The 24,032-nt window shown below is 50.0% G+C and overlaps 2 protein-coding genes across 5 annotated transcripts in view; one reads left to right on the top strand and one right to left on the bottom strand.

Annotated features, from left to right (window-relative positions):
- The window catches only part of RAVER2 (ribonucleoprotein, PTB binding 2), a 72,691-nt gene extending 71,572 nt beyond the window's left edge, over nucleotides 1–1,119 (top strand). For 2 of the 4 annotated variants that reach the window (XM_045547839.1, XM_045547835.1), the window contains exon 14: nucleotides 340–1,119. The gene's annotated coding sequence lies outside the window, so the exon portion shown is untranslated. The remainder of the gene's footprint in view (nucleotides 1–339) is intronic. The other 2 variants (XM_045547837.1, XM_045547836.1) reach the window with 2 other exon arrangements.
- Nucleotides 1,120–1,121: 2 nt separating this feature from the next.
- JAK1 (Janus kinase 1) overlaps nucleotides 1,122–24,032 on the bottom strand; it is a 119,610-nt gene continuing 96,699 nt past the window's right edge. The window contains exons 11-25 of the mRNA XM_045547834.1: nucleotides 23,560–23,746; nucleotides 18,570–18,676; nucleotides 15,583–15,726; nucleotides 14,811–14,898; nucleotides 13,645–13,772; nucleotides 12,885–13,020; nucleotides 11,270–11,421; nucleotides 8,710–8,860; nucleotides 8,488–8,582; nucleotides 7,156–7,348; nucleotides 6,301–6,425; nucleotides 5,765–5,937; nucleotides 4,352–4,469; nucleotides 3,669–3,779; nucleotides 1,122–2,538 (exon numbers count right to left, since the gene is read on the bottom strand). Coding sequence (XP_045403790.1) covers nucleotides 2,443–2,538; nucleotides 3,669–3,779; nucleotides 4,352–4,469; nucleotides 5,765–5,937; nucleotides 6,301–6,425; nucleotides 7,156–7,348; nucleotides 8,488–8,582; nucleotides 8,710–8,860; nucleotides 11,270–11,421; nucleotides 12,885–13,020; nucleotides 13,645–13,772; nucleotides 14,811–14,898; nucleotides 15,583–15,726; nucleotides 18,570–18,676; nucleotides 23,560–23,746 — 2,004 coding nt within the window. The 3' untranslated portion in view covers nucleotides 1,122–2,442. The remainder of the gene's footprint in view (nucleotides 2,539–3,668; nucleotides 3,780–4,351; nucleotides 4,470–5,764; nucleotides 5,938–6,300; nucleotides 6,426–7,155; nucleotides 7,349–8,487; nucleotides 8,583–8,709; nucleotides 8,861–11,269; nucleotides 11,422–12,884; nucleotides 13,021–13,644; nucleotides 13,773–14,810; nucleotides 14,899–15,582; nucleotides 15,727–18,569; nucleotides 18,677–23,559; nucleotides 23,747–24,032) is intronic.

Raw genomic sequence — 24,032 nt, 5'->3', positions numbered from 1 at the left:
TTTTATTTCACCTAAAGAAAGACTTTTAATCTTGGAGACAGACTTGTAATGGCAGGGAACACAGCTTGCTGTGCCTCTGCTCCCAGCAGCCTAGTTGATAATCTAATTACTAGAATGGGGCCTATTTTGATTACCACATGTCCCAGTTCCACAATGTAGTAAAGCAGTCAGTGCTGCCCTTTCTGAAGGAGTCTCATGGAGTAACACAACCATTTTGAGCTAATAAGCTATACCTCACTCTCTGCTTTGTCTCACATTCTTTGGTAGTGTGTTAGGTTGAAAAATATCAGCTATTTAACCCAATTTACTTCTGAAAGAATTTTTGTCTTTATTGCCTAGGGCTTTTGACATCACCATTTCTTGAAGACCTTGGTATTAAATGCATGAGAAACCTTTTGCCATCTAGAAATTTCTAAGTTTGTTCATTGTAGTTGTTGATAATAAAGATGTGGGGTCTCAATGACCCTAGTCTTTTCTAAAAGCAGATCATTAACTATCTTGTCACTTGGGGGACTTTTTTTTGACTATGCTATAGCTATCCTGTTTTAATTATGAAGTTTAGAATTGGTATATATGTTGTATGCTTTGTAAAGAATTTTACTTTGTCTAATTTATTGCATATACTCGCTTCTGTTGGAAAAGGACAGCTAGAAAGTTTAATTTCTAAGAAGTATACTACCTATAAATGGCTGGTCAAAATTAGGCATCACTCAGTTACACAGCAGGTGACTAATGGCTTCCCCATGCCCTGCACTTCTCCTTCCTGTTTCCTGTTGCACTCAGCCTCCCCCGTGCTTAGATGCACCTCCACTATAGTGCACACAAACAGAAGAAAGGGAAGACGGTGACTTTTACACCAGAGCTCCACAGTGGAAAAGGTTGAAAGAACTAAAGCCAAGGTGTTTGGATTCCAGCACGTGCGGATATGCCCTCCATGCTGGCCTGCGCCCCATTGTCGTTGGACAGGACAGAGAAGCACACATCAAGTGGTGGTAGTACTACTAAGGGCCATTTCCAATCTCCTCCTCCCCAAAAAAATCTATACTGTTATTTTTCTATGTAAGCAAATTGTTTGAAATGCTTTGAAATTGAAATCTTACTATTAAAAAGACATATGCATGTAAAGTCTTTAGTATATTTATTTGTATAAAGAGTAAACAAAGTGCATATAGAGTAGCCACAGGTTTGACACAGAGACCTTGGTGATATAGGGCTATTGTACAAATTTAAACGGCAAGTTTATTGTTGCCATTGACTCAATTTTGGGTTTAATGGGTGAAAAATAATGACATTAAACATACTAGACAGTATTAACAAAAAGGTTTTTGGACTCTTGGGCAAAAAGAGCTTCATGGTTCACATAGAATCAGAGGCTAAACATTTTTGATCACCCAGCTACCTCCAAGCAAACTGAGAACTGTCTAGCAGATCCTGTACTCCAAAGTACCTCCAGCTAGGTCTTTTTCAAGTTTTGCACCATAGGGTGATGTTCAAAATAGTGATCAACCCTTGCAGATGGGTGGTAAGTACTGAAACACTCTAAGAACAGTGCGACAAAGGTGGTATATATTCTGACTGACTGATTGCATACAGCATTCAAAACCACTGCTGGAATAGCTTGCCCCAAAGTGGTGGAGTTAAAAAGGATATACATTAACGTTTCTTAAAAGCATGTGTAATAGCATCCAGGTTCTGGAAATCAGTTCTGATTAAAGGTACACTGCTCAGGAAAGCACTGGCACAGGCTTAGCATGCAACAAAGATATTCCACAGATAGTCCATAGCTGTCCCCTGTATGTAACCAGTTTTCTCAAAAATAGGTACCAGTGGTCACCCAAGGGAACAAGAGCTAAGCCACTGGAGAAACAACTCAAAATTTAAGTCCTACTGGTGACAGAATACAATCATTTTTGTATAGAAACAACAGTATACTAACTGGTATCTAATAGTACAAGAACGTATGACCTATCACTGTATAGATATGGAAATTTGAAGGCAGGTTAGAGTATCAGTAAGCCAATCCATCTTTATCTATGATTAATGTGCCAGAAAAACATTTCAGACCAACTGGGAAAAGCAATCATCTTGAGACATTACTTTAGTCAACTCTTGTTTTCAAAAATCCCATCGTAGGATGCAGTTGTGATGGTAAGCTAGCAGATGAAATGGTGGTATATTCTTTCCAAAAGGAGGAGTGCTTAAGTGCTTTCAAATATTTTGGTTGTCATTATTTGTCACTAAGTTACTGGTACCAAATTTAAAGAGGACGTCCTTACACATATTAAGCACCACAGCGTGCTTAATACATGCTCAAGTGTTTGATTTTTTTTTTTAGATAGAATACCAACTTTTTCCATTAAAAAAGTTTTTTTGAATGGCTTGGGTATTTGTTGGGGGAGGAGGACTTGAGAAACTGTGGAATTTAAATGTTATTCATGCTACTTATTTTAAAAGTGCTTCAAATCCTTCAATAAGGTTCTGAAAGGTTGTCCGATTGGATGGTTGGAATTCCCAGCATTTTCTCATAAGTTGATAAACCTATAAAAACAACAGCAGTAAAAAAAATGTTAGATTTGGAAGCCTTTCAAAATATAGAAACATCAATAGCAATAAAATAATTTTGGAAATGTAAATGACTGTTCTTTAGTAAGCCTAGAACACAAGAGTATTTGAATATAGTAAGCCTAGAACACAAGAGTATTTGAATATTTTAAAACAGAGGATATGATACAACTATAGTTTCATAAATATTTTAGCATTTGAGAAAATGGGTTGAGCTCATGGGTTGAATGACCTTCAAGAAAATCCAGGTCACTACTGTAAAAACAGTTACAGGGTAAAGCTGAATCTCAGTTTAGACTTTCCACTCTGGTTGCCTCACTCTTTCACTCATACTAGTCACTACATGTTAAAATAGTTTAAGGAGTTTAGGCTTAAAGGCTCCGTTTACTTTAGAGTATAGAAAACTGGGCCGGGCGCGGTGGCTCACGCCTGTAATCCTAGCCCTCTGGGAGGCCGAGGCAGGTGGATCACTCAAGGTCAGGAGTTCGAGACCAGCCTGAGCAAGACCCCGTCTCTACTAAAAATAGAAATAAAAATTATCTGGACAACTAAAAATATATATAGAAAAAATTAGCCGGGCATGGTGGCGCATGCCTGTAGTCCCAGCTACTCGGGAGGCTGAGGCAGTAGGATCGCTTGAGCCCAGGAGTTTGAGGTTGGTGTGAGCTAGGCTGACGCCACGGCACTCACTCTGGCCTGGGCAACAAAGTGAGACTCTGTCTCAAAAAAAAAAAAGAAAACTGAACAAATATTATAAATGCTATTAATGAGTGGGATAAACTTACACACAAAAATGTAGTTACATGTATTTTGTCACAAAAAGGCTATACCGAAACAAGCTCCTTTGGGGCAGGCAAGTAGATAAACACTGAGATGCCAACTTTTGGAGGAAACCCTTGCTTTGAATATAACTGGTGGCTCTCATCTACCCCAGTATCTGATGATTCCTCAGTTTCCTAAAGCTGAATTTCAGGTATCTATTACAAAGGACTTTCCTACTTTATTTCGCTGGTCTCCCCCGCCTCCCTTCCCCATTGCTGGATAAACTCAAGCTGTGAAAACATTATAAAATTGAGTTCTATTACTGTGAGGTGGCCCATAAATACCTCATCTGGACAGTTGGGTGGACATGGCAAACGTTTTCCCTCTTTTAATGTATTCACAAGTCTTGTGACTGTCATCTGGCCATGAGTGGGGCCTATCATTTTCAGGAACAACTATGTGAAATAAAACCAAACAAAATGTTTTACTTTGCACATATTTATATAAAAACCATATAAAGTAGAATTGACTGGAAATTAAAGTAACAATAAAAAGGCTTTTCTCCTTAGTAAATTTAAGTGAAAATCCAAAATCCTTATTAGCTCTCAACCATCTGTCTGTAATGAGCGTCTCAGACTCTACCAACCAGTCCCTCTGCTGAGCAAGGAGTCTGTTCCAGAGAAGACGATCTCATTTAGGGGTAAATGAGGCACAGAGAAGACCCAACCCAGTGCTGCCCCACTCAACTCATACATTCTCCCCGGACACCGTCCCTCAAATCTCCATACAGACACGATCCGTGGGGTCAGGATTGTCCACAGAACTCTGGGCTCCTTGTGAAATCAGGACTTGAGAGACTCACAGATCATTGTCCAGTAATAAGCCAAGTTAAATGGAGAAGTGACACTCTGCCTTTCCATTATAACACATCAACTGGACCCCATTTAAAAACCAAACTTACAAAGCAGAGGGGTGGACACATTGTAACTGGGTGCTAGATTCAAATGGAGAGATGAGAGAGACTTACGGCCATGGGACTAGAATCTGAGTCACAGTAAGTGAGCAGTTCATGCAGAGTCACTCCGAAAGACCAGACATCGGAGGCGATGTAGAATTTACACTGAATGAGACATTCTGGAGCATACCTGAAAGAAAGCACAACACAAAACTTCACTTCCTGAGAAGGATGTTCCAATAAACTAGAATAACTCTCAAAAATCACCTCTGTGGTTTTTCTTAGAATTTAATATTCAAAGTATCTAAGTGTATTATGTTAGTCACACATATGCCGCTTATGGTGCACATCTGACATGTAGGAGGATCTCCTTTACAGGCTCAGCAGCACATACCTGCCCCAAAATAATCAGACAAGCTTGTGCTCTTCATTTCCCCGAGCACGTGCTCTCCACAAGCCCCAGGTCTGATCTGCCTGCTTAACCTCTCCCAGCATCACCTATTTTGGCAAATGATTCCCAATTGCCCAAGCCAAAAATCAAGGCATTCCATACCCAATTTCCTAAATATTCCTGAACCTTACGCCTTCTTCCAATCACTTCTACCAGCCCCCATGAATCTTTCAGGTTTCATTTGAACACTCAGGACTTCCAGAAAACCAAGCCCGAACCCTTCTGTGCTGCTTGCTCCACAACACTGGCTGTCTCACCCACGAGACCATCAACTCAGTCTGCCTGCTCACCACCTCTCTTCCACCTGGCACCAAGCAGGGCCCCGATACATATTTTCTGAATGAATGAATGAAGGCTCGGGCTCCATAGGTGGGAGAGGTCTATGTTTGTGTCCACGCAGGATGCACCAAGGGGTGCTGATCAGTTTTGCAGGGGGGGTGGAGTGAGGACTCAAGCAGCCTCCCTGCTGGAGAGTGTTCTAGGCTGAGAAGTGGCTACAGTGAGTGTGTGGCCTTCTAACCAGGATGACTCTACTGAGTCATGAGAGAGGGCCAGGTTTGCCACGGATTGTGCTCTGCTCTGTCCACTGAATCTATTCAGTGCCCATGGTCACCCCCACCCGCCCTCCAGCCTCCCTCTGCATGGATGTGTTCAAGAAAGGAGCCTGGCTTCCTCCACCTGCCCACAGTTCAAGAACCGTGTCAGATGAATGCCCTCTCTGCAAAGGCGGGGATGCTGAGCTGGTGCCAAGATTTCTCCCATTCCTTTGAAGATGGTGTCATATACAGCTCAGGCATTTGTGTGGGCAGCTTTCAGTGAAACAGCCTAACAGGTGTTTCTTGAAGGGAAATATCAATCAATTGTAAATGTTCTACATCCTCTCTAACCCTGACTCAGGCCTGAGGAATGAGAGACATTAACATAGCCAGAAAGAGCCTATCAAAATTGTATCTGCACAAACCTTGATTGTATTAAAAAAACAAACCGTAAACCCTAGGAAACACTGATGAAATCTAGCTGTTTGATTCAATTACCAAAACACAGGGCTGTCCCGGTCGTCCTTAACTGTGTAATACTCCTTATCAGTTTCAATTGCTTTAGTTAAACCAAAGTCTCCAATTTTCACTTGGTGTTCACTCTCTACAAGGACATTTCTTGCTGCTAAGTCCCGGTGGACGTATTGCCGAGAACCCAAATAGTCCATGCCCTACGGGAAAGAAGCAAAGGTCAAGCACATTGCTAAAGTCACTTCAGATCACATTTTGCATCTATCACTTCATAATAAAAAATAGCAATGTTATTTCATTCACATATCACCAACAATTTTGGGGCGTTTGACTTTTATGCAATAGTAAGACCAAACTGATTCAAAGAAATACACATTAAAGGAGCCACACTTAACAAATCCATTCACTTTCTTAGTGGAAGCTAATTTTTCATCCAAGTAATGCAAAGCAAAATACACTCAGTACAATTATCAATTACCTTTCCCACTTGGGGTCTAATTACAAACCAATTACCCGAGGCAGAGAGCCTGATGTTTTAATCTGTAACATGCTTTTTCTTTTACCTTACAAATCTGAACAGCATACTTCAGCTGCTGTTTGAGGTTAATTTTGTTCTTATTCTTTGGAAGATATTCCTTAAGACTTCCCGAAGGCAGAAATTCCATGATGAGCTTAATACCATTTCCTCCTGTTTCGAAAAAACATCCATCAGTATGAGGCTGCCAAATGTGGGCAGTGTGGGAGAGGAAAGGGCACAGGACCCGAGGCAGAGGGCCTGACTGATGTCCGCTTCGCCCCTTCGTCACGGGCAAGTGACTTAAGCGTCAGGACCCTCAGCAGTGAACAGGGAAGGAGACTTGTGCACCCACCCAGAGTCACGAGCACTCACTGAGATAACACAGTCCAGTGCTCGGTAAACCACCAGACAGATGATGATTTCTAAAAATTATAAGCCATGTCATTCCACTGCCGATTTTAAAGTACAATGCACGAGTGGTACGCTGGGTTGCAAATTAAGATACAATCATTAGTAAATACTGCCTGCCACCCTGATTTAGTTAGATAACTGGAAAAAGCAACACTCTGGCTACTACCGGATCAGAAGACTAGGGAACGGGCTGAGGGGTGGGCATCAGTTTCCTAAGGCCTGAATGTGGGTCTCTGGATGGTGACATGCAGTCCCCAGCGTGGGCGTGTGAGCAACCTGGAGAGACAACGCTGGAACCACCCTGGCAGGCAGGGATGCTGGGTCCCTCCGCTGGAGCCCTGCAGCCGCTGAGGGATGTGACAGAGCATATGACCTGGACCCCCTGAGAGCTCATGGGTGCTGCCTGAGGGCTGCTTGCTCTGCACTGGCCTTTGTGACCCCAGACGGTCACTACACGTCTTTACACCAGACCCCACTTTGTACAACATACCGTCTTCCGTGCAGATTCCTTTGTACTTCACGATGTTCTCATGATAGAGGTTCCTTAAGATCTCTATTTCCTTCTTCAGATCAGCTATGTGGTTACCTCCACTCTCAGGCTTCAGAGATTTGACAGCCACCTGTTCCCCTGTATTGTCGCCCTCAGGGTCATACCTGCAGAGCTCAACCTTCCCAAAGTGGCCCTGGAGGGAAGGATGCACAAGCTATTATCAGAGAAGCCCCAGCCAAGGCCAGCAGGAACAAACTTAGCAGGTAAGTCTTGCTCCTCACAGCCGTTTCCCGGAAGGCCAGGAGCCGACAGCACAGTCTGACCTTGCAGGTAGAAAGCTCTCACCTGGACTCCACCCACTCGCCACGCCCCCTTCCTCTCGATCTCACAAACCATCCCTATTACGGAGCTAAGACAAGGAGTGTAGCAGGCGACTGATGCACCAACACATCAGTCCCAGTTCCCATGAAAATGTAAGACACAGGAAACGAAGGCTATTTCTGGACCTGGAGGACAACTACGGCACTCTTTGAAAGCCCTGGGCCCCTGCTACAGCACAGGCACCGCGGTATAGCTGCAAAGAGCATCTGGATGGGGAATCTTCAGAAGATACGGGATCTGATCCCAGCTAAGCCACTGGATAGCGATGTTGGTTGACCAAGTCACCAAATCTTCTGAGCTGGTCCTGATGTGCTCCTGATAAGCAGCAGCAAGGAACCCCCGCAGGGATGTCGTGAGGAGCCAAGGACACTGCCCCTCTGAAAACGCCCAACACAGAGGCTGCCACAGCAGATACTCGAGACGTCACACAGTCTTTGTTTAATTAACTAAACAAAGTCTGTACAAAGACACAAATCCCAGTAGCTTCTCTAGGCAACATTAACTGCTTGGCAATTCCCATCCGAGGTCCAGTGGAAGAGCTAATATTTTGGTATTCTGTGCAACGTGTCCCTCATTTACAGAGCCTTGCAGGATATATCTGGCTAGAAAAGTGAGAGACGGGGATTTTTCTGCTTCTACCATATCTGTATTCCCCCATCTCTCTCTTTTCTGCAGGGAAAAATCAAGTCTCTCAAGGGAGCTGGCCAGTGTCCAGTGTGCACACACGGTCACACGTGCAGGCAGGGACATACGTTCTGTCACTGTGCATGTGTCAAATGGGGAAGGACACAATCCTTGTGAGAAAAGTGGTTTCAAAGTGCACGAAGGTGCTTTCTCTTATAAACCCTAACCCACAATGAAGAAGAATGGAGGCCAGTGTGCATGCAGAAAGGTGCCCTGGTGCACGAAGCACTCTGCCCTCAGCAACAAGGAGCAGTGGGGATGGCTTGCCTCTCCCAAGTCACGGATCCTCTTTAGGAAGCGCTTTTCAAAATGTGTGGGATCCACTTCAGCTGCTGGCTTTTTTTCTGAAACGATGTCTGGATCTAAAAGAGGAAAGAAAACAGATGAGAAAAGGCAAGTGACCACCAGGCATGGCCCCTCACACACCTCCAGCCCGCTTCCTGTGGCCTTCGCTGGTCTGGACCAGAGCAGCACAAGGCAGTGTCTTACTCTGCTCTTCAAGCTTATTGATGTCTCTCATGATGGCTCGGAAGAAGGGTCTCTGATTGGGGTCATAATTCATGCAGCGGGTCATGAGGTCAGCCAGTTCCTTGCAAGATGGTGTCACAGGCCTGCACCGGCTCTCATAGAATCTCTCTTTCTGGAAGGAAGAGGGACATGTGGAAGAGACCAGAGGAACTACCTACAAACCTCTTAGCCCAGGTCAGAAGGAATTACCATTCCCCTACTTGATTCTCAACATCTCTGCTGAAAGGCAGATTTCCTAAACAAGTGTGTTATTGTTGCCTTATTCCAGCACGGGGAAATCTCAGTCCTGATACTGAAATAATCCAGACTCAAGGAGGACGGGCAGTACAGCCCAGTCCCAGGGAGCTGCATTCCAGTCAAGCCATGCAACCCTTCTGGGATACAATTCGGCAACATGTATAAAAATCTCCAGATTCTTCACACCCTCTGACTCATTAATTCCAACACTGAATGACTCAGAAATAAATCAGACATCAACAAAGATTTAAGTACAAAGGTATTCCCTGCAGAATTAGACAGAACACTGAAAACAACTTAAGTGCCAAATATAAAATTAGTCAAGTAAATTAAGAGTTAAACAAAACAGTTGACTGTTACATTAAATTTGTAAAAATTGTAAGACTTACTAAATCTCATAGGAAATACAATATTAAATTTTAAAAATCAGAATATACAACTGTCTCTAGCATGGTCTCAATTTTGTTTTTAAAAAGAGACATAAACAGGCTGAAGACAATATGCTAAAGTGTTAATAGTGATCAGAGATGATAAAAATATAGATTGCTAATTTTTTGTAGTTTTAATTTTCTTCAACTGTTTATCACTTTAAAATTCAGAAACAAATAACTGATGCCACTTTAAAAGAGTAAGTGAAATCACTGCCCTCCACTACCTACTCTATATAGCTGGGCCCCAGTGTGCTAGTTCCTCTCTGGTCCCTGTGGGTCCCGGGGTGGGAATGGGTGGGGCAGGCCCCAGAGGACGGAGGGGAAGGATGGAATGAAGCTGAGAGCTGACCCTGACTGTCACCCATACATCCCTGGTCCAGTGCAGCTGGCAGAAAGGCCATCTTACCCCAGGGGACACAGAAGGAGAGAGGGACCCCTATTTTATTAAACACATGGGGCCCCCTTCATATGCCATCCCTGTGTGCTGCTCAATCCTGGGTATACAGCAGGTGCTCAATAAATACCAGCTGACAACAAAGGGTATTTTGTTTTGTTTCCAAGGAAGTTAAAAATGAGTTTCCCAAAAGCCTAGGCCAAAAATTCCAAATAGCAGATTTGTAGATCTGATGGATTTGATGGTTGTCAAACTTGTGGGTTTTAGCTCAAATCTTTTCCCAAGTCCTGCGCCATCTTTAATTGGCAAGTTTTAAAGGTTCTACCTCTTTAATATCTCCTATGTGTACACTCTCCACACTGGACTCCCACGGCCATTTCCTGATGCTGGGCTCTCACCACCGAGAGCCTCTTGACCCGAGTCTCCCCACCCTCCGGGCTCCCCTCGGCCTGGCCAGCCACTACATCCAGATGAACGTCCCAAAGCTGACGCTGAGCACCTCCCTCCTCCTCCCAAATCCTTCACTGTCCCACATCACCTCCAGTAAATGCAGGCTCCACAGCCTGGGACTCAGGGCCTTTAACAATCTGACCCCAAAGGGCCTCCCCACCCATCACCAGGACTCCTCTCTGCAACCCCAGCACTCGAGGAGAACTAAACCCCTCGCTAGTTCCCACAGAGGACGGAATGTCCCCTCCCCCTGGACTCCGACCAGTCTCTCCCAGCTAGAAGTGGTGCTGCCGCTCTAAGCACATAAACACATTTCAATAATCGCCAACTAAGGGGGGAGGAGGGGTCAGTGGTCCTTCCTTCACTGTTATTTTTACTACTTTACCCCTTTGGAGTTAGAGTCTCCACTTTTTCCATAAGCAAATTTCTAAGAGAGGGTCAAAGCTCGCCTGTTCTGTGTCCTAGCTGAGGAACCCAGGTGAGTGTCTAGAGCTGCTTGAATCTCAGTTACCTGATCTGTAAAACCAAGATGATGACACTGCCCTACCTAATGTGTAGGGCTCTTAGGGTGGCACTTTGTGGAATCCTGACTAAGTTCCCCAACGGAAGGCCAGGCCTGTGTCTATTTATCATGTGCCCTAGTGCCCACCCAGGACAATGCCTGACACGCAGCAGGAACTCAGTAGATACCTGTATTGATCCTGCTGAATGACAGACACTCAATCTCAGGTAAAGAATACTGTAACAGCCATTGAGCATGCATGGTATGCCTCTCACTCTACATGCATTTAGTGAATCTTTGCAACAACCCCAGAAGTTTTCATCCCAGAATGAAACTGAGGCTTGGGGAAGTTAAGTTGCATTTCAAGGTCCCAGAGCCACTGAGCCTGATAGAGTCACACTCGTGCCCACGTCTTCCCAAAGCGTGAGGCTTCCTGACAATCTCCAGGAGGTCCGTGAGCATCTGACAGCCCTCAGGCTCCTCGGCCCCTGGGAGACAACTGCTCACCTCGATCAGTGTCTTGTCCTTCAGGGGGATCTCGCCATTGTAGCAGATTTCCCAGAGCGTAGTTCCAAAGCTCCATTTGTCAGCAGCCACACTCAGGTTCTTGGAGTCTTCTACACACTCGGGAGCGATCCATGGGATTCGTTCTATGCACTCTGGAAAAAGACAAGAGACATTTACAGATCAGTTTCTGGGATCTCCTGGAGAGCAAATCGCTGTCACTGCAGCCAGAACCATGAGCTAACAAAACCACTTCAAGCAGTGTGCACCACACATGGACCATGGCCACGGGAGTCCTCGGGAGCCTGTTACACGCGTGGTCTCCCAGGCCCCGCTCTGGCGCTTCTGGTACGTCAGTCTGGGGCAGGGGAGGGCTGGCAGACGGGTCCGTTAATCACGAGCTCCCCAGGAGGGTCGTGTGCAGCCAGGTGTCTGAAGCCCTGGCCTCAGGAAGAGCAAAGCACCCCAGGGTGGGGGCCATCGCCCTTGTGCAGGGGCAAGAACAGGGGTCATTTGGACAAAGGAGGCTCATTCCTGAGCCAGGCCTGCAAGACCAGCACCATCCCCCCCCCCCCCCCCGACTTTCCCAATCTTCTCCTGTCCTTCCTGGGGCAGGCACGTGCGGGTGGCACCCCAGGAGGATGTACCTGCAGTCACCTGCTGCAGCCCCACCTCACTGACCTGCAGGCCCTGATGAATCCCACTGCCTTCCCCCCTTCACCCATCCGCCCCCAGCTCAATGTCTCTCTTCTCTGAATCCCCACTGGTGCTCCTCTGGGGGTCCTGAGCTTCTCTGCTTGTTCTAGAGTCATCTGAATCTGTGTCTCAGGCCCTTGCTGAGGACAGAGCCTCCGACAGGCTGCTGGGTGACGGCCGCACGGCAAACATCACACAGGTGCTGAGGGAAGCTTCCCACTGCCCTTCCGAGGAGTGCATCATTAGGGTCTCGTCTGTAAGGCTCGTTTCTCATCTGGACTCCCTTCCAAACTTAGTCCACCCTTTGATTACATTATTCACCAAAACTCGGTGTGCCGAGTTGGTGGAAGTCAGCGCTGAAGACGGTGGGGGCGATGGCGGCCATGAGCACCAGGCTGGGTACGCTGGCACTCCCTCCACGGCTGCGAGGCTGACAGGCAGCCCAGCTTCCGTGTCTCAGCACCCAGGTCTGCCCTTTCCTTTGGAGCCCACAACTCACCATGATGCACACAGAGCCGTGAGACCACAGCAGTGGCTCTGATAAGGGGGTAGGGGACCTCCCAGCCTGCCCGCTACTCACAGTGCGTTTCTACAGGAACACAGGGAGGGCCCAGCAGACCCAGCTCCTCCCCTGACACCTCTCTGACCACCCTGGGCCCCGACAGACCCCCTCTGTGCTGCCACAGCACCTGGCTCACAGCTCCTTCACTGCAAGGACCACACAGGCTCGGGCGAGTTGTGTCCACCCCTGGGGGCAGTGGCTGCCCCTCCCGCAGCTCCGCACCCCTCCCCGCAGCACACGGCAGGAACACTCCTGTGTGCTGACCGTGTTCTCTAAGCAGACCTCCCCGCCCAGCCCCATTCCCCCCGCTGGCCTGGCCCCTGGCCCAGGGTGGGGCCGGGGGAGGAGAGGGACACGTGCCTTGCCTGGACAGCACAGTGATGGGGATGCCAGGGTCGCTGAGCTTGATGAATGGGCCGCACTCAGTGTCGATGCCCTCACGGGCCAGGAGGAGGTTTTTGGTGCACACGTTTCCATGGACCAGGTCTTTATCCTCCTGCAGAGTAGAAAGGGCGAGTTCGGCAGAGCTGCTGCAGGGCTGCCCCTCTTCCTCCCTTCCCGTAATTGTTTCCAGCCCTGGGCCATCAATCATCCCTCCTTACTCCCAGCTACAGCCACCCGGCAGCCTGGCCCCCCACCAATCATCTGTGTGCCCCGGCACATCACACGATGGCCCTTGGTTCCAGCTCCCTCACCAGTGAAACAGGGGTAACGGTGCAGCGTGTCTCACAGGGCTTTGTGGAGATTAAACTGATCAGATCTGTGAACCACAGGAACAGCCGGCCACGGTGAGCACTCAATACACGGCAGCGACTGCGGACGCCAGCAGTTGCTCTCACCCACCGAGCGCTGCACTGTTCCTACTCTTTGCACACACTGCGGCACACAAGTCAGTCCTCTGATGTGGTAACATTCCCCTCCGAACAGGACTCGTGTGTGAGCACCGGGAACGGTCCCAAATGGCCGGGGTCACGAAGCCTCAGGCACACCTGCGCTCAACCACAGAGCCCTGGCCCCATGGACCCCTCCAGCCGTGTGGTTAGCACCTCCTTCCTGCCACCCCCTGCCAGGACACTCTGGTTTCTGATGGGGGCCACCATGGACATCAGAACATTCTTACCAGGTAGCTCAGGGCACTGGCCAGCTGTTTGGCAACTTTGAATTTCCATGGTGTGGTGAGATCATCACTCCTCCGGTGCATGAAGAGATCCAGGGGCCCCCCTTCCACAAACTCTTCCACCATGATATCTACAGGCACAAAAATAAACACATGTGGAACCTTCTGTCTGTCTGGGACAGTACCTGCCCTGGTCCCCTTACAAGAGCACACTTTAGTGGACAACACTCGGCTTCCAAGCACATCCATCCCGGGGAGGTGCGAGTGGCAGAGTGCTGCAGAGGGGCACAGGCCTGGTCCAAACCCAAGCTCTGCTACTTCTAACCTGGGTGGCACTGAGCAAGTGGCACCTCTCTGAGCCTCAGTTCCCTCATTTGTAAAGATGCAACAGCAATACCTACGCCTCCCAGGAGCCTGGGGAGGCCACGTGCGACGAGGCACGGGAAGCCTTGCCCAAGGCCTGGTGCACAGAGCAGGGGCTCAGAGAACAGCCGCCTTCGGCTCTGCTGCTCCTACCTGATCTTCTGCAGCACAGAGGTCAGGCCGCTCACACAGCGAGACTTCCCGCTCAACAGGACTCACGTGTGAGCACATGGAATAGCCCACATTACTGGATTTCACAGGGAATGAATCAATTGGAGTTAAAAAAAAAAAACTCCAAAATTTGTATGTCAGGAATTCAGAGGCTGAGGCCACCGGTCTCAGTCTGCAGTAGCTTCGGCCAAACGGCAGGCGACGTGGGCGGCAGGAGCACAGAGGCTCACCCCCACCCAGCAGCCTGGCAAGCGGGAGCCACCCAAGCCCGTCTGTGGGAGGCAGGCCTGGCCACCCAGGGGCCCAGCTCCACCTGCTCCGGGGACACTCGCCTGGCTCTGCCCAGCCCTGCTTTGTCTGACTGTCACAGCGACGGGCCACATCTTACTCGCCTCAGCCTCCCAGGTCTAAGCAGTGTAGGGCCCAGAGTCGGCAAGAAGGAAAGGATAAATAAATGAGTGAAAACAAAGGGGTTTTAGTTCCATGTCCACTGTTAACATAAACAAAAGACCTGCTCAGTATCTCCATTTCTTCGATTGCAAAAAGGCAGGCAAGAGGCCCAGGCAACAAGAAGGTGGCAGGAGCCCCAGCCACTGTCACAGCACCCACGCTCCCTGCCAGGGCAACACACTTACTCTCCACATCTCGGACACAGACGCCGTAGAGGTACACGATGTGCTTGTGGGAGACCTGTCTCATCATGCTGGCTGCCTCAAAGAAGGCCTGTGGGAGAGAGGGCGACAGGGGCCTGGGGTCAGCCAGTGGATCCGGGAGCCCATCACCGTCGCCATCCCAGCCCTGAAAACGACGCCCCTGGCCCGACCAGGCTGGGAGGTGGGACAGGATGCAGAGCAGGGCTGGCGGGTAAGCAGGCTGGCAATCTTCCCACTGGACGCTCACCCCACCCCTTTCCCTTCCTTTAAGCTCTAGGAGATAACAGCGCTTAGCACTATACTGAAAAGGGAAACCAAGGCAGCAGATCTCTGCTCAAGATACAGCTTTGTCACTCTCTAACAGTCTGTGGGATCCTAGGTGAGTCCTTTTACTCTTCTGGGCTTTAATTTTCCAGACTGTCGCACAGAGGGGACAGGGACTGTATCAGGAACTCTGAGGCCACCGGCTAGCGTCCTGGGGCTCCACGGCACCCACAGGCACCTCAGTTTAGGACATGGGAGTAGTGATGGGCTGGAGGGGGCAGGCCAAAGGTGAGGGGCTGCTCCACCCACCTCATCTGCAATCCTAGCTCACTTACTGACACACGGGGCCAGACTGTACGTGAAGAAAGGAATTCTGACTAAATGCAAGTTTGAAAACCACTAGGGCAAAGGTCCTTCCCAACCCACTGTGCTCCGTGGGCTCCAGAAATGGGCGGGCAGGAGGGGCAGAGGTTATAAAGAAGACACTTGCCAAGGAAATGTCCCTGTGGCTGGGGTCTAAGACTTTGAGGATCACTTTTATTCTCTTCTCTTCGGAAGTTCCTTCGTCATCCTTGTAATCCATCAGGGTCCCAGAGTAGATGTGTGTTCTCGTGCCTCTCCCAAGGTGCTCGCCCTGGGGGAGGAAGCAGAAGGTGGGGTGCCCGCTCCCTGCGGCTGCAGTGGTGGCGGAGGCTGGGACTGCGTCCTCCACAGGAATAGGGTATTGATGGGATGCGGCCAAGGCTACAGAGCCCCACAGCTCACAGCCTCCAGTGCTCTGTCCTTGTCAAGCCTCCAGAGGAAACGAAAGCTCCTTGGCAAAAGACAGGTGTGACGTTTCCTGGCTGCAGAAGGCAGCACTCATAACCTCTAAACAGCTCCTTGCCATCGTTGACCTCCAGGAACAGCCCGGGGCCGAAACTCGATCCTGACCTATCACAGCGCTGCAAACGGTGCCATCAACGGCCAGCAAACCTGTCCCACCCCGGGCCTCCAGAGCAGACTCCAGCCCCCAAGGAGCTCCCCTCACAGGCTGGGCTGCACAGCGAGGGGCCGTGTAAATCCTGCTCTCCTACTTGCTGGCCGTTTCACTTTGGGGGTGTTCCCTCACCGTGCTAACCTTGCCTGCTCTGTGGACAGGGATGACAATGGTGCCTGCCTCACGGGTTGTCATGATTACGGCTCAAACCAGGGAACAGTATAAAGGCTCCTGGTACAGACTCGGGCACGTGGTGGGTAGAAACCCACCTGTGGAGCCAATGTGTCCTGCTGGAAAGCCCTCTAGACCACGTGGTCACCACTTCTCACAACAGAACTGTTCATTTCCCATCCGTCCACCCAGTGTGCGCGTGTACATGCATGCTAAGCTTTAAAATCACTGATGCAAATTACACCTGCATTTGCCCCAATCTCACAGAGAAGGCGACGTGAAGACGTAGGCAGAGACCGCAGGGATGTGCCCTCCGTCCCCTCACATGTGAAAGGGGATGGCATCACCAGATGAGTGACAGGAGGACCAAACAAAATCACCTGTGCAAAGCCCTGGGCACTCAGTGATTTGCCTCTGAGGACCCTTCCAGTTCAAGCTTCTGATTTTAAAATTCTTACTACCTGGAAATCAAAATTTGACTTGTGAAACTCAGGCATCGTCAAACAGTTAACGTTCACCCCACAAAACTTGCAAATTCCAGGCCTATTATTCTAGGGCCCCCTGTAAATGCAGAAAATGGACTGTGGCTAATGCCTGGGGAATCAGCCCTGGTCCCCACAGGAACGTACACAATTGTTAATTCCGTATATTAATTTGCACAAACGCCACCATTTGTCATCTGTCAGAGCAGAATGGCGAGACATCCACCCTGCCTACTACATCTTGGCAAGGCCCTTGCCTTGAGTGTTCATTAAAGCTGCATCTGTCGTGAAGCGATCCATCACGGTTATGGGAAGCTGTATTCCCAGAACACCCCATAAAAGCCATATGCTTTCAGGATAATTGCCCTTCCTCAGAGGGTTACTTTTATTCCAGCGGCCAGGTCATAGCACCACTCGCTCAGAATCCACAGCAACCCGCAAAGGCCCCGCGGGGTCCCCTCCAGCCTCCTCCTCGCTGCCCCTCTGCCTATGCCTGGCTACCTGCTGCTCACCCCCGGGACCCTGCGTTGACGCACCTCCCGGGGCTCAGCCCTGTCCTCCCAGGGACTCCTAGGTCCACATCCTGCTGCACTTCCCTATGCGGGACTTGTCTCTTGATAATGTCATTGCCTCCCTGAGACACACAAGAGTCTACCTTCTCCCCCAGACCGTGAGCCAGGCGTGAGCAATGCTCAGCCACTGCTGGGCTGCACACAGATGGCGTGGAGGACACGGGTCCCCTGCTGGAGGCTCGAGGCGGGGAGAGAAGGCAGGCCCCAAGTACTGTGCCAGGTTCTCTGCAGAAAAGAGGGGGCAGTACTGCGGCGCTGGTGATTTTCGTGTCAGGATGCAGCTCTGACACCACCAGCGGGAGAGAGAACAGTGAGGATGGGCCTTCAGTGGAGAAACTGACCACAGTGGAAGAGAGACAGTTGTCACCATGGACTCCCACTCCCTCAAAACCCTCCCCAACACTTTCAAGGATGCACTGAAAAAGGTAACCTAACGAACCCCGAGCCTGAAACCCTAGCCCAGCTGCTTCAGTGCAGCAGGCCCACGATTCACCCTCCAACACCTCCGAGGTGTCGCAGGCTCTCCCAGGCGGTGGACGGCCCTGTGCAGACTCCCTCTCTGCAAGGCTGCTGGCGCTGCTTCTCTGACACCCCTACCCTCTATGGCCCTTTGCGAGGGGGCTGGGGAGCGGCTGCAGAACAGAAAGTGGGATTTTCCCTGTGCCTCACACCCTTGCCAAGGGCCTGGGGCAGCTACTGGGAAACTTGGGCTGCCTAAGGCTGTAGATTCTGGGCAAAAGGCCTCCAGAGGCTGGGATGTCGATCTGGGCTGCCCCGAGGGATCTGTTCAAGACAGTTCTTCTCCTTCAGGCCTGAACTGTGCATGTCCTCTTGTCCCCTCGTGGTATTCTCTGTTTCCCCAGCTCTGCTCCTTCTGGAAGCATCATCAGCAAGATCAGGACTGAACTCTAGAAGTGCTCTGTCACACAGCATGCTGTGGGCAGTGAGGATGTCAACCATCCTCCCCCGTGGAGACCCGCCTCCTGCCACCCCAGCAACACTCTGTCACAACGGAAGGTCCCTGCAAACCCAGGAAGCCCCACAGAGCCTGACTAATCTACTTCCTTCAAAAAGCACCTCTGAAGAGCATCAGTGAGGCTGGGCAGGACAGAGGGCACTAGCTGAACCGCTCTCCCTATGAAAGCAAAGTCTCCTTGTTTTTTTTCCACTCGGATTTCCCGAAACACAGATTTTACTGCCCCCAAATTCCCGGCTACTCCACTGTGGGGCGGCAGGACCAAGGCTGGACCCGAGACCTGCAGCAGCGACTCACCTGCATAATATCTTTCTTGAGGATCCGATCAAAACTCAGCTGGCTCATGGGGTAGACGGGCTGCCACTCCTGGGCCTTCTTAGTAGCCACCAGCAGGTTGGAGATTTCTGTGGGGAGATGGGAGAGGTCTGAGCACAGTGCCAAAGGTCCAAGGTCCCAGCCAGCCAAGGTCTGCTGAGCCCGCATTGGTATGTATGTTGCTCTAGTCCTTCAACACACACTTGCTGAGAAGTGCTCGATTCCGGCCCTCCAGGAGCTCACAGGCTCATAACAAACCGGAAACTCATCAAATAAATCAACCAATCAAACAGAAAGCTGCAATCTGTTTAGCTCCTCTACAGGACAGGAGCGTGGTGCTCCGAGGCTGGCACAGCAAGAGTAACCCGGTCAGAGAGGTGAGGGAAGGTTTCCCCCAGGAAACAGAGATTTTAAAATCTAAGAATGGAAACTCCAGGAAGGCAGAGACTGTGTCTGTCTTATTTTCTGCTCTACTTCCACAGCCTGGTATGCAGTAGGCACTCGACAGGTACCTGTGAAACGTATGAATGATTTCTCTGAAGGCCGAGAGCTGAGCAGGGAGGAAGCAGCAGCGCTTTGGGCCTGAGGCGGGATGAGAACTGTGGGAGGAGGGGACCAACATGGGTTCTGCGCCAGAAGAGCAGGGCAGGTGGCCCAGAGGGGTCCCATCTGAACCTCCCTGAGCCCCGCAGCACCTGACCCCAAGGAGGTGCTGACCAAATGCTCCCCGGATGTCAGGTTACGCATGGACCATCCCCCAGATTCTACTGGTTCAAACGTCAAACCCAACGCATTTCGAAAGCTGCCGGGCCAGGGCTGGCAGAGGTGGCTAACTGGGAATTATAATCCATGGATATCACTTTTCCCACCACGGAGCTACTGCGAGCTACAAGTTTATCGTGGGGCAAGAAGGACCTTCTAGATTTGGACTAGCAGTGAAAGTATTCTGAGAATGGCTTGTATGTATTAATCTTTTTGTAATAAAGCAGGAATATTAGGAATGCTTTTCCCTTTCCTCCTCCTCTCCTACACTAGAAGGTAACAATGAGTGAGGGGAGAAACTCCAGCCATTCAACTCCTGATTCTTGGATTCTAACAGAAAGAAGGAGGTTCCCAAAAGAAGGTCTGTGAGAACAGCCAGGCACGACCCACGGAGGCCACTCGCACGCACCACTGGGAGGCAGGCGCTGCCGAGTGCCGGGTCCCTGCAGAGGGGACACAGTCTGTCCAGGCCTCACTCTCCCTCAGGGTGGGCTTTTCTTTTTCTTTCTACCTTTCTTAAGCTCACATATTCTGACCGCTCTCTCTGTGCCAGTCACTGCTGTAAGAGCTTCACACACTTTCACTCCTTCATCCTCAGGACATGCCTGTGGAATACACTGTCCATCCTCCTTTATAGATCAGAAAACAGATACAGAGAAGTTAAATAGTCTGGCTAAGGTCAAGCAGTTCATAAGCCCCAGACTTGGGAGTCACCCTGACATCAGAGAGGGCTCTCACCTGCTACCTTTCCACAGCGTACCTGGCCCTAGTCAGGGGTGCAAATCTGCGTGCCAGAAGCGGGCTCCGGTAGGGGCTCCCCTTGTCACCACATCATGAATGCTCCTTTTTACAGAGGCTGCTCCCTCTGTACCGTGTTCCTGACTGCACCCTGCTGCCTGGGTAGAATCAGATCCAAACGGGCAACTCAGGGCTCCGTGGGAGGGAACAGGCATCGAGGACGGACCACGTGAGCCACGTGGCTGGTGTCCACAGGAAGAAGGGCAGGCAGTAGTGCTGTGTGGGACATTCGAGAGAAGGATGGGAAAGGGGCCATTCAGGGGCTGACTATTCGCATGGGCACCTCAGGGAACATGGGGGTAGCAGTGTCAACAGGGAAGCCACTTCACCTCCATGGACCCGTTTTCTCACTAGAAGAAAGAGTTGTGCACCTCACCAGGCTGCTAGGTGGGATGAACAAGATAATGTACATGGGGCCTTTCTCCAGCGCTGGCGTGCAGCGAACACTCCATAATCGGCAGCCACTGTGGTCACAACCAGTGTTACATCCTAGTCGTCAGCATCACCCCTGCATCACCAGGGTCCCCGAGCCCTGGGCAGTGGACTACAGACGTCCTCAGTGTCAGTGCTGAAGGGTGTAGAACACAAGCCCCAAGCTGACTGCACAGATGGGGACGTGGAGCATCAGTGGAGAAGGGGCCAGTGAGCCCTGTGGTCCTTCTGCACGTAACACAGTCACCCTCAGACCTGGAGCTGGGCGGTGGGGCTGGACACAGGGCAAGAGATGGGGGTTTGCTTAACTGTCACACCCATACCAGGTGGCCTCCTGCTTTCTCACTTTGCTTCTTATTTATCCCATGATCAGTTTCTTCGTTGCATTTTCAAGTAACAAAGCCAGATCAGGGTCTGGCTATCAGAACACTGTAGTTAGGAGCTGAGGAACCCAAAATGACATTGTTAAGTCAAATTCTCATAATTTTTCCACTTCTCTGATTGGCATGCAGCAGGGGGAAGACAGGGGGCTTCAAGGAGCCTCGTTCTTACTCTCCCCTCCCTTCCCTCCCAAGGGCAGGAGAACCGGCCTTGCCCAGGGGTCTTAGGCTGCTGGCTGCACTTTTGCAAAAACAGTGTGATGTAAAGGGAAAAAAAAATAATCACTGGACTTGGAGCCAGACAATGTGAGTTCAAATCCCCACTTTTCTTCTACCTAAGTGATCCTGGGCAAGTATAATGGGGATAATAACATAACTCTGGGTTGTTCTGAGGGTTAAATAACTTCAAGCATGAAAGATCTTCAAACAGTGCCTGGCAAACTGTAAGCATTACTCACATGATAGCAGCCATTATTATTATTATTAATTGCTACTATTACTATACCTAATACTGTTACTACTAGCTGTGTGGCCTTGAGCAAGTCACTTAACCTCTCTGAGCCTCAATTTCCTCACTATCATAATACCTACAAGAGGGCTGTGTAGATGAAAGAAAAGAAACACGCATGTAAACGGCCCAGGACATAGCAGGTACCCACCAATAATGGCAGCGAGTAACTACTACAGTTATTCACTTGACAGGTGTTACTGAGGGCCGATTCTGTGTGGGGCACTGTCCTTCCCATGAGTCGCGGAGTGGAGAGTGAGACCCACAGCCTGTCTCAAGAGTTCACAATTGAGTGGGAAGGGCCACATTAACTTGCCATAGAGTTCCAGGAGCCTCAACAGGGGTCCAGCCCTGTTCCTGTGCGTCCCCCTCCTCAGCCACTGGCTCCCCAGGCCCGGGGTAGGAGGGGCAGCATCTATGGCAGAGACCACCCATCCAGCCTGCGAAGCAGTCCTGCCCCGGCTCCAACCTGCCACCACCATCTTTCTTCCCGTGTCTCTCTTCTCCCTTCTCTGGCCTCACCCAGAGACCACCAACCCCTACGAAAGTAAAAACTGCTTCTAGTGTCTGCAGGGAGAGATGACGTGAGTAAACAGAGTTATTGGGCTTTAAGGTTCTAACTCATGCCGAGTTCTCATGGCCAAGTGACAGATGTGTTTTTACTTTTGCGGAAAATCTTCAAGCATAATAACAAAGGCTGCAGTTACTCTCTGAGGCTGGCAGGAAACCCTATCTGATCAACAAGAACTCAAGCCCTTCCTCTTTCACCACATTCAGGAACGAGCCCCTTGCTGAGAGACCAAAATGTGATTCCAGCATCAAGAATCCAGGCCCCCTGCTGTCCTGGCGCTGCTGCCACCGCCCACTCCGGGCGTAGAGACTCACAGATGCAGGCCCGTAGAACAAGACGTGTCTCGGAGAAAGACACTCCTCGGAGTATCTTCTGACATGTCCTAGGGCCTCAGGAACAACCGTGCTGCCCTTTGCTGAGGCCTGACCCCTGCTAGGGAAGGAGCTGATGCGTGCAGGGCGGCATTTTCAGGTGAAGGAACATCAAAAAAACCAAGACCCAAGAGATCTGGCATTCAGGTTACACCTGACTCAAACCCCTCTTTGACCCTGACCCTCAATGAGACCCATGTCACTGTTCTGGGCCTTAGTTTTCTCATCTATAAAGTGAGGCACCAGACTGTGTGACCCCTATGTGTCCTTCCAGTCCTCACATTCTAAGAGGCGATGAACTTGCAGGACATCAATGACACCATTCCTGGTGCTTAAAATAGAGCAGCTGAGTCCTTTGTCCCATGTCTCCACTGCACTCCGTGATGCTCCTATGGACCCCACTGCCTGCAGGTTAAAGTCCCAGCTCTGGTGCGTGGCACCCAAGGCCCCCATGCTCCAAATCCTAGCCCCAGCCTCACCCCCCCTTCCCTGCAGCCCCAGCTTGTGCCTGCTGCCTTGTCCTGCGTGTGCTCTCGGCTCTGCTGGGACACCCTGACCTCACTGGCAACCTCCCGGTCATCTTCTGATACTCTGCTCAAGAGCTGCCTCCTCCTTGCGGCCTCCCATGCCCTGTGACTCAGGGATCGTGACCATGCTTTTCTTTTTGACCTTGAGGTACGATATGTAAGAGTTGGTTAAAATACCCATCACACACTGCGGTGACCTCATTTACCTGGAACATGCTCTGCAGTAGACTGGAAATAGAGCGCAGGGACCGGGTCTTATGCATTTCTGACTCTTCGCATCTAACATAGTTCTTGGCCCACAAAAGATGCCCCAAACACTTCTCAGAAAAATAAACTAATGACAAGAGAGTTCTGAAGACATTTTATCTTAAAGAAGAAGTAATTTTCCGCTTACTAATTCTGAACATGCCTCCTTCTGCAGCCTGAGACGCTGAGCAAAGGGTATGTCTTCTCTATGGAAAATGCTGATATTCAAGGAATGGTATTTGAGTTACGGACAGAGTATAGTAAAACTCAATGAAAATACCCAGAAACAGGAGGACGGGGCCACTTTGTTTAAACTAGCCAGCATATGTTGGTCAGTCTGGTCTCGGCATGTCACCACGAGGCACAGGGAGACGAACCTCGGGGCTTGGGCTGGCAGCAGCGCTTCAGCACGAAGCTGATGTTGTCCGTGCGCAGGATCTGCTTCTTGAGGTGGCTCATGAGGTCCTCCAGGCTGGGGAAGCTGCGGTCTGAGCCGTGCAGGCTGTAGCGGCCCTTGCGCACCTCGATCTGGAAGTTCTTGAACTGCTTCTGGCCGCCCAGCACCTGCCATTCAGAAAAGGACCAGAAAGCGCTCGTTTAACAACGGAGCCGGGCAAAGGAACTGTGGGTATATAAGCAGTTGGCTTTGGGGGAAGCTGAGCGAAGAGTGCATAGAACTTTTCCACTATCTCTGTAACATTTCTGTAAATTTTAGATTATTCAAAATTTAAAAGTTTTTCATCAATAAACCAACCAACCAACCAACGAATAAATAAGAAAAGGGAGTCCTGGCGAAGGCACTGATACAAGGCAGTTAATACTACAGAGCACTTATTTCTACAAAAGCATC

This window comes from Lemur catta, chromosome 3 (assembly GCF_020740605.2).
Source record: "Lemur catta isolate mLemCat1 chromosome 3, mLemCat1.pri, whole genome shotgun sequence".
NCBI lineage: Eukaryota > Metazoa > Chordata > Mammalia > Primates > Lemuridae > Lemur > Lemur catta.
Note: the sequence above shows the minus strand (reverse complement) of the source record. Positions and strands in the feature narration are given on the sequence as shown.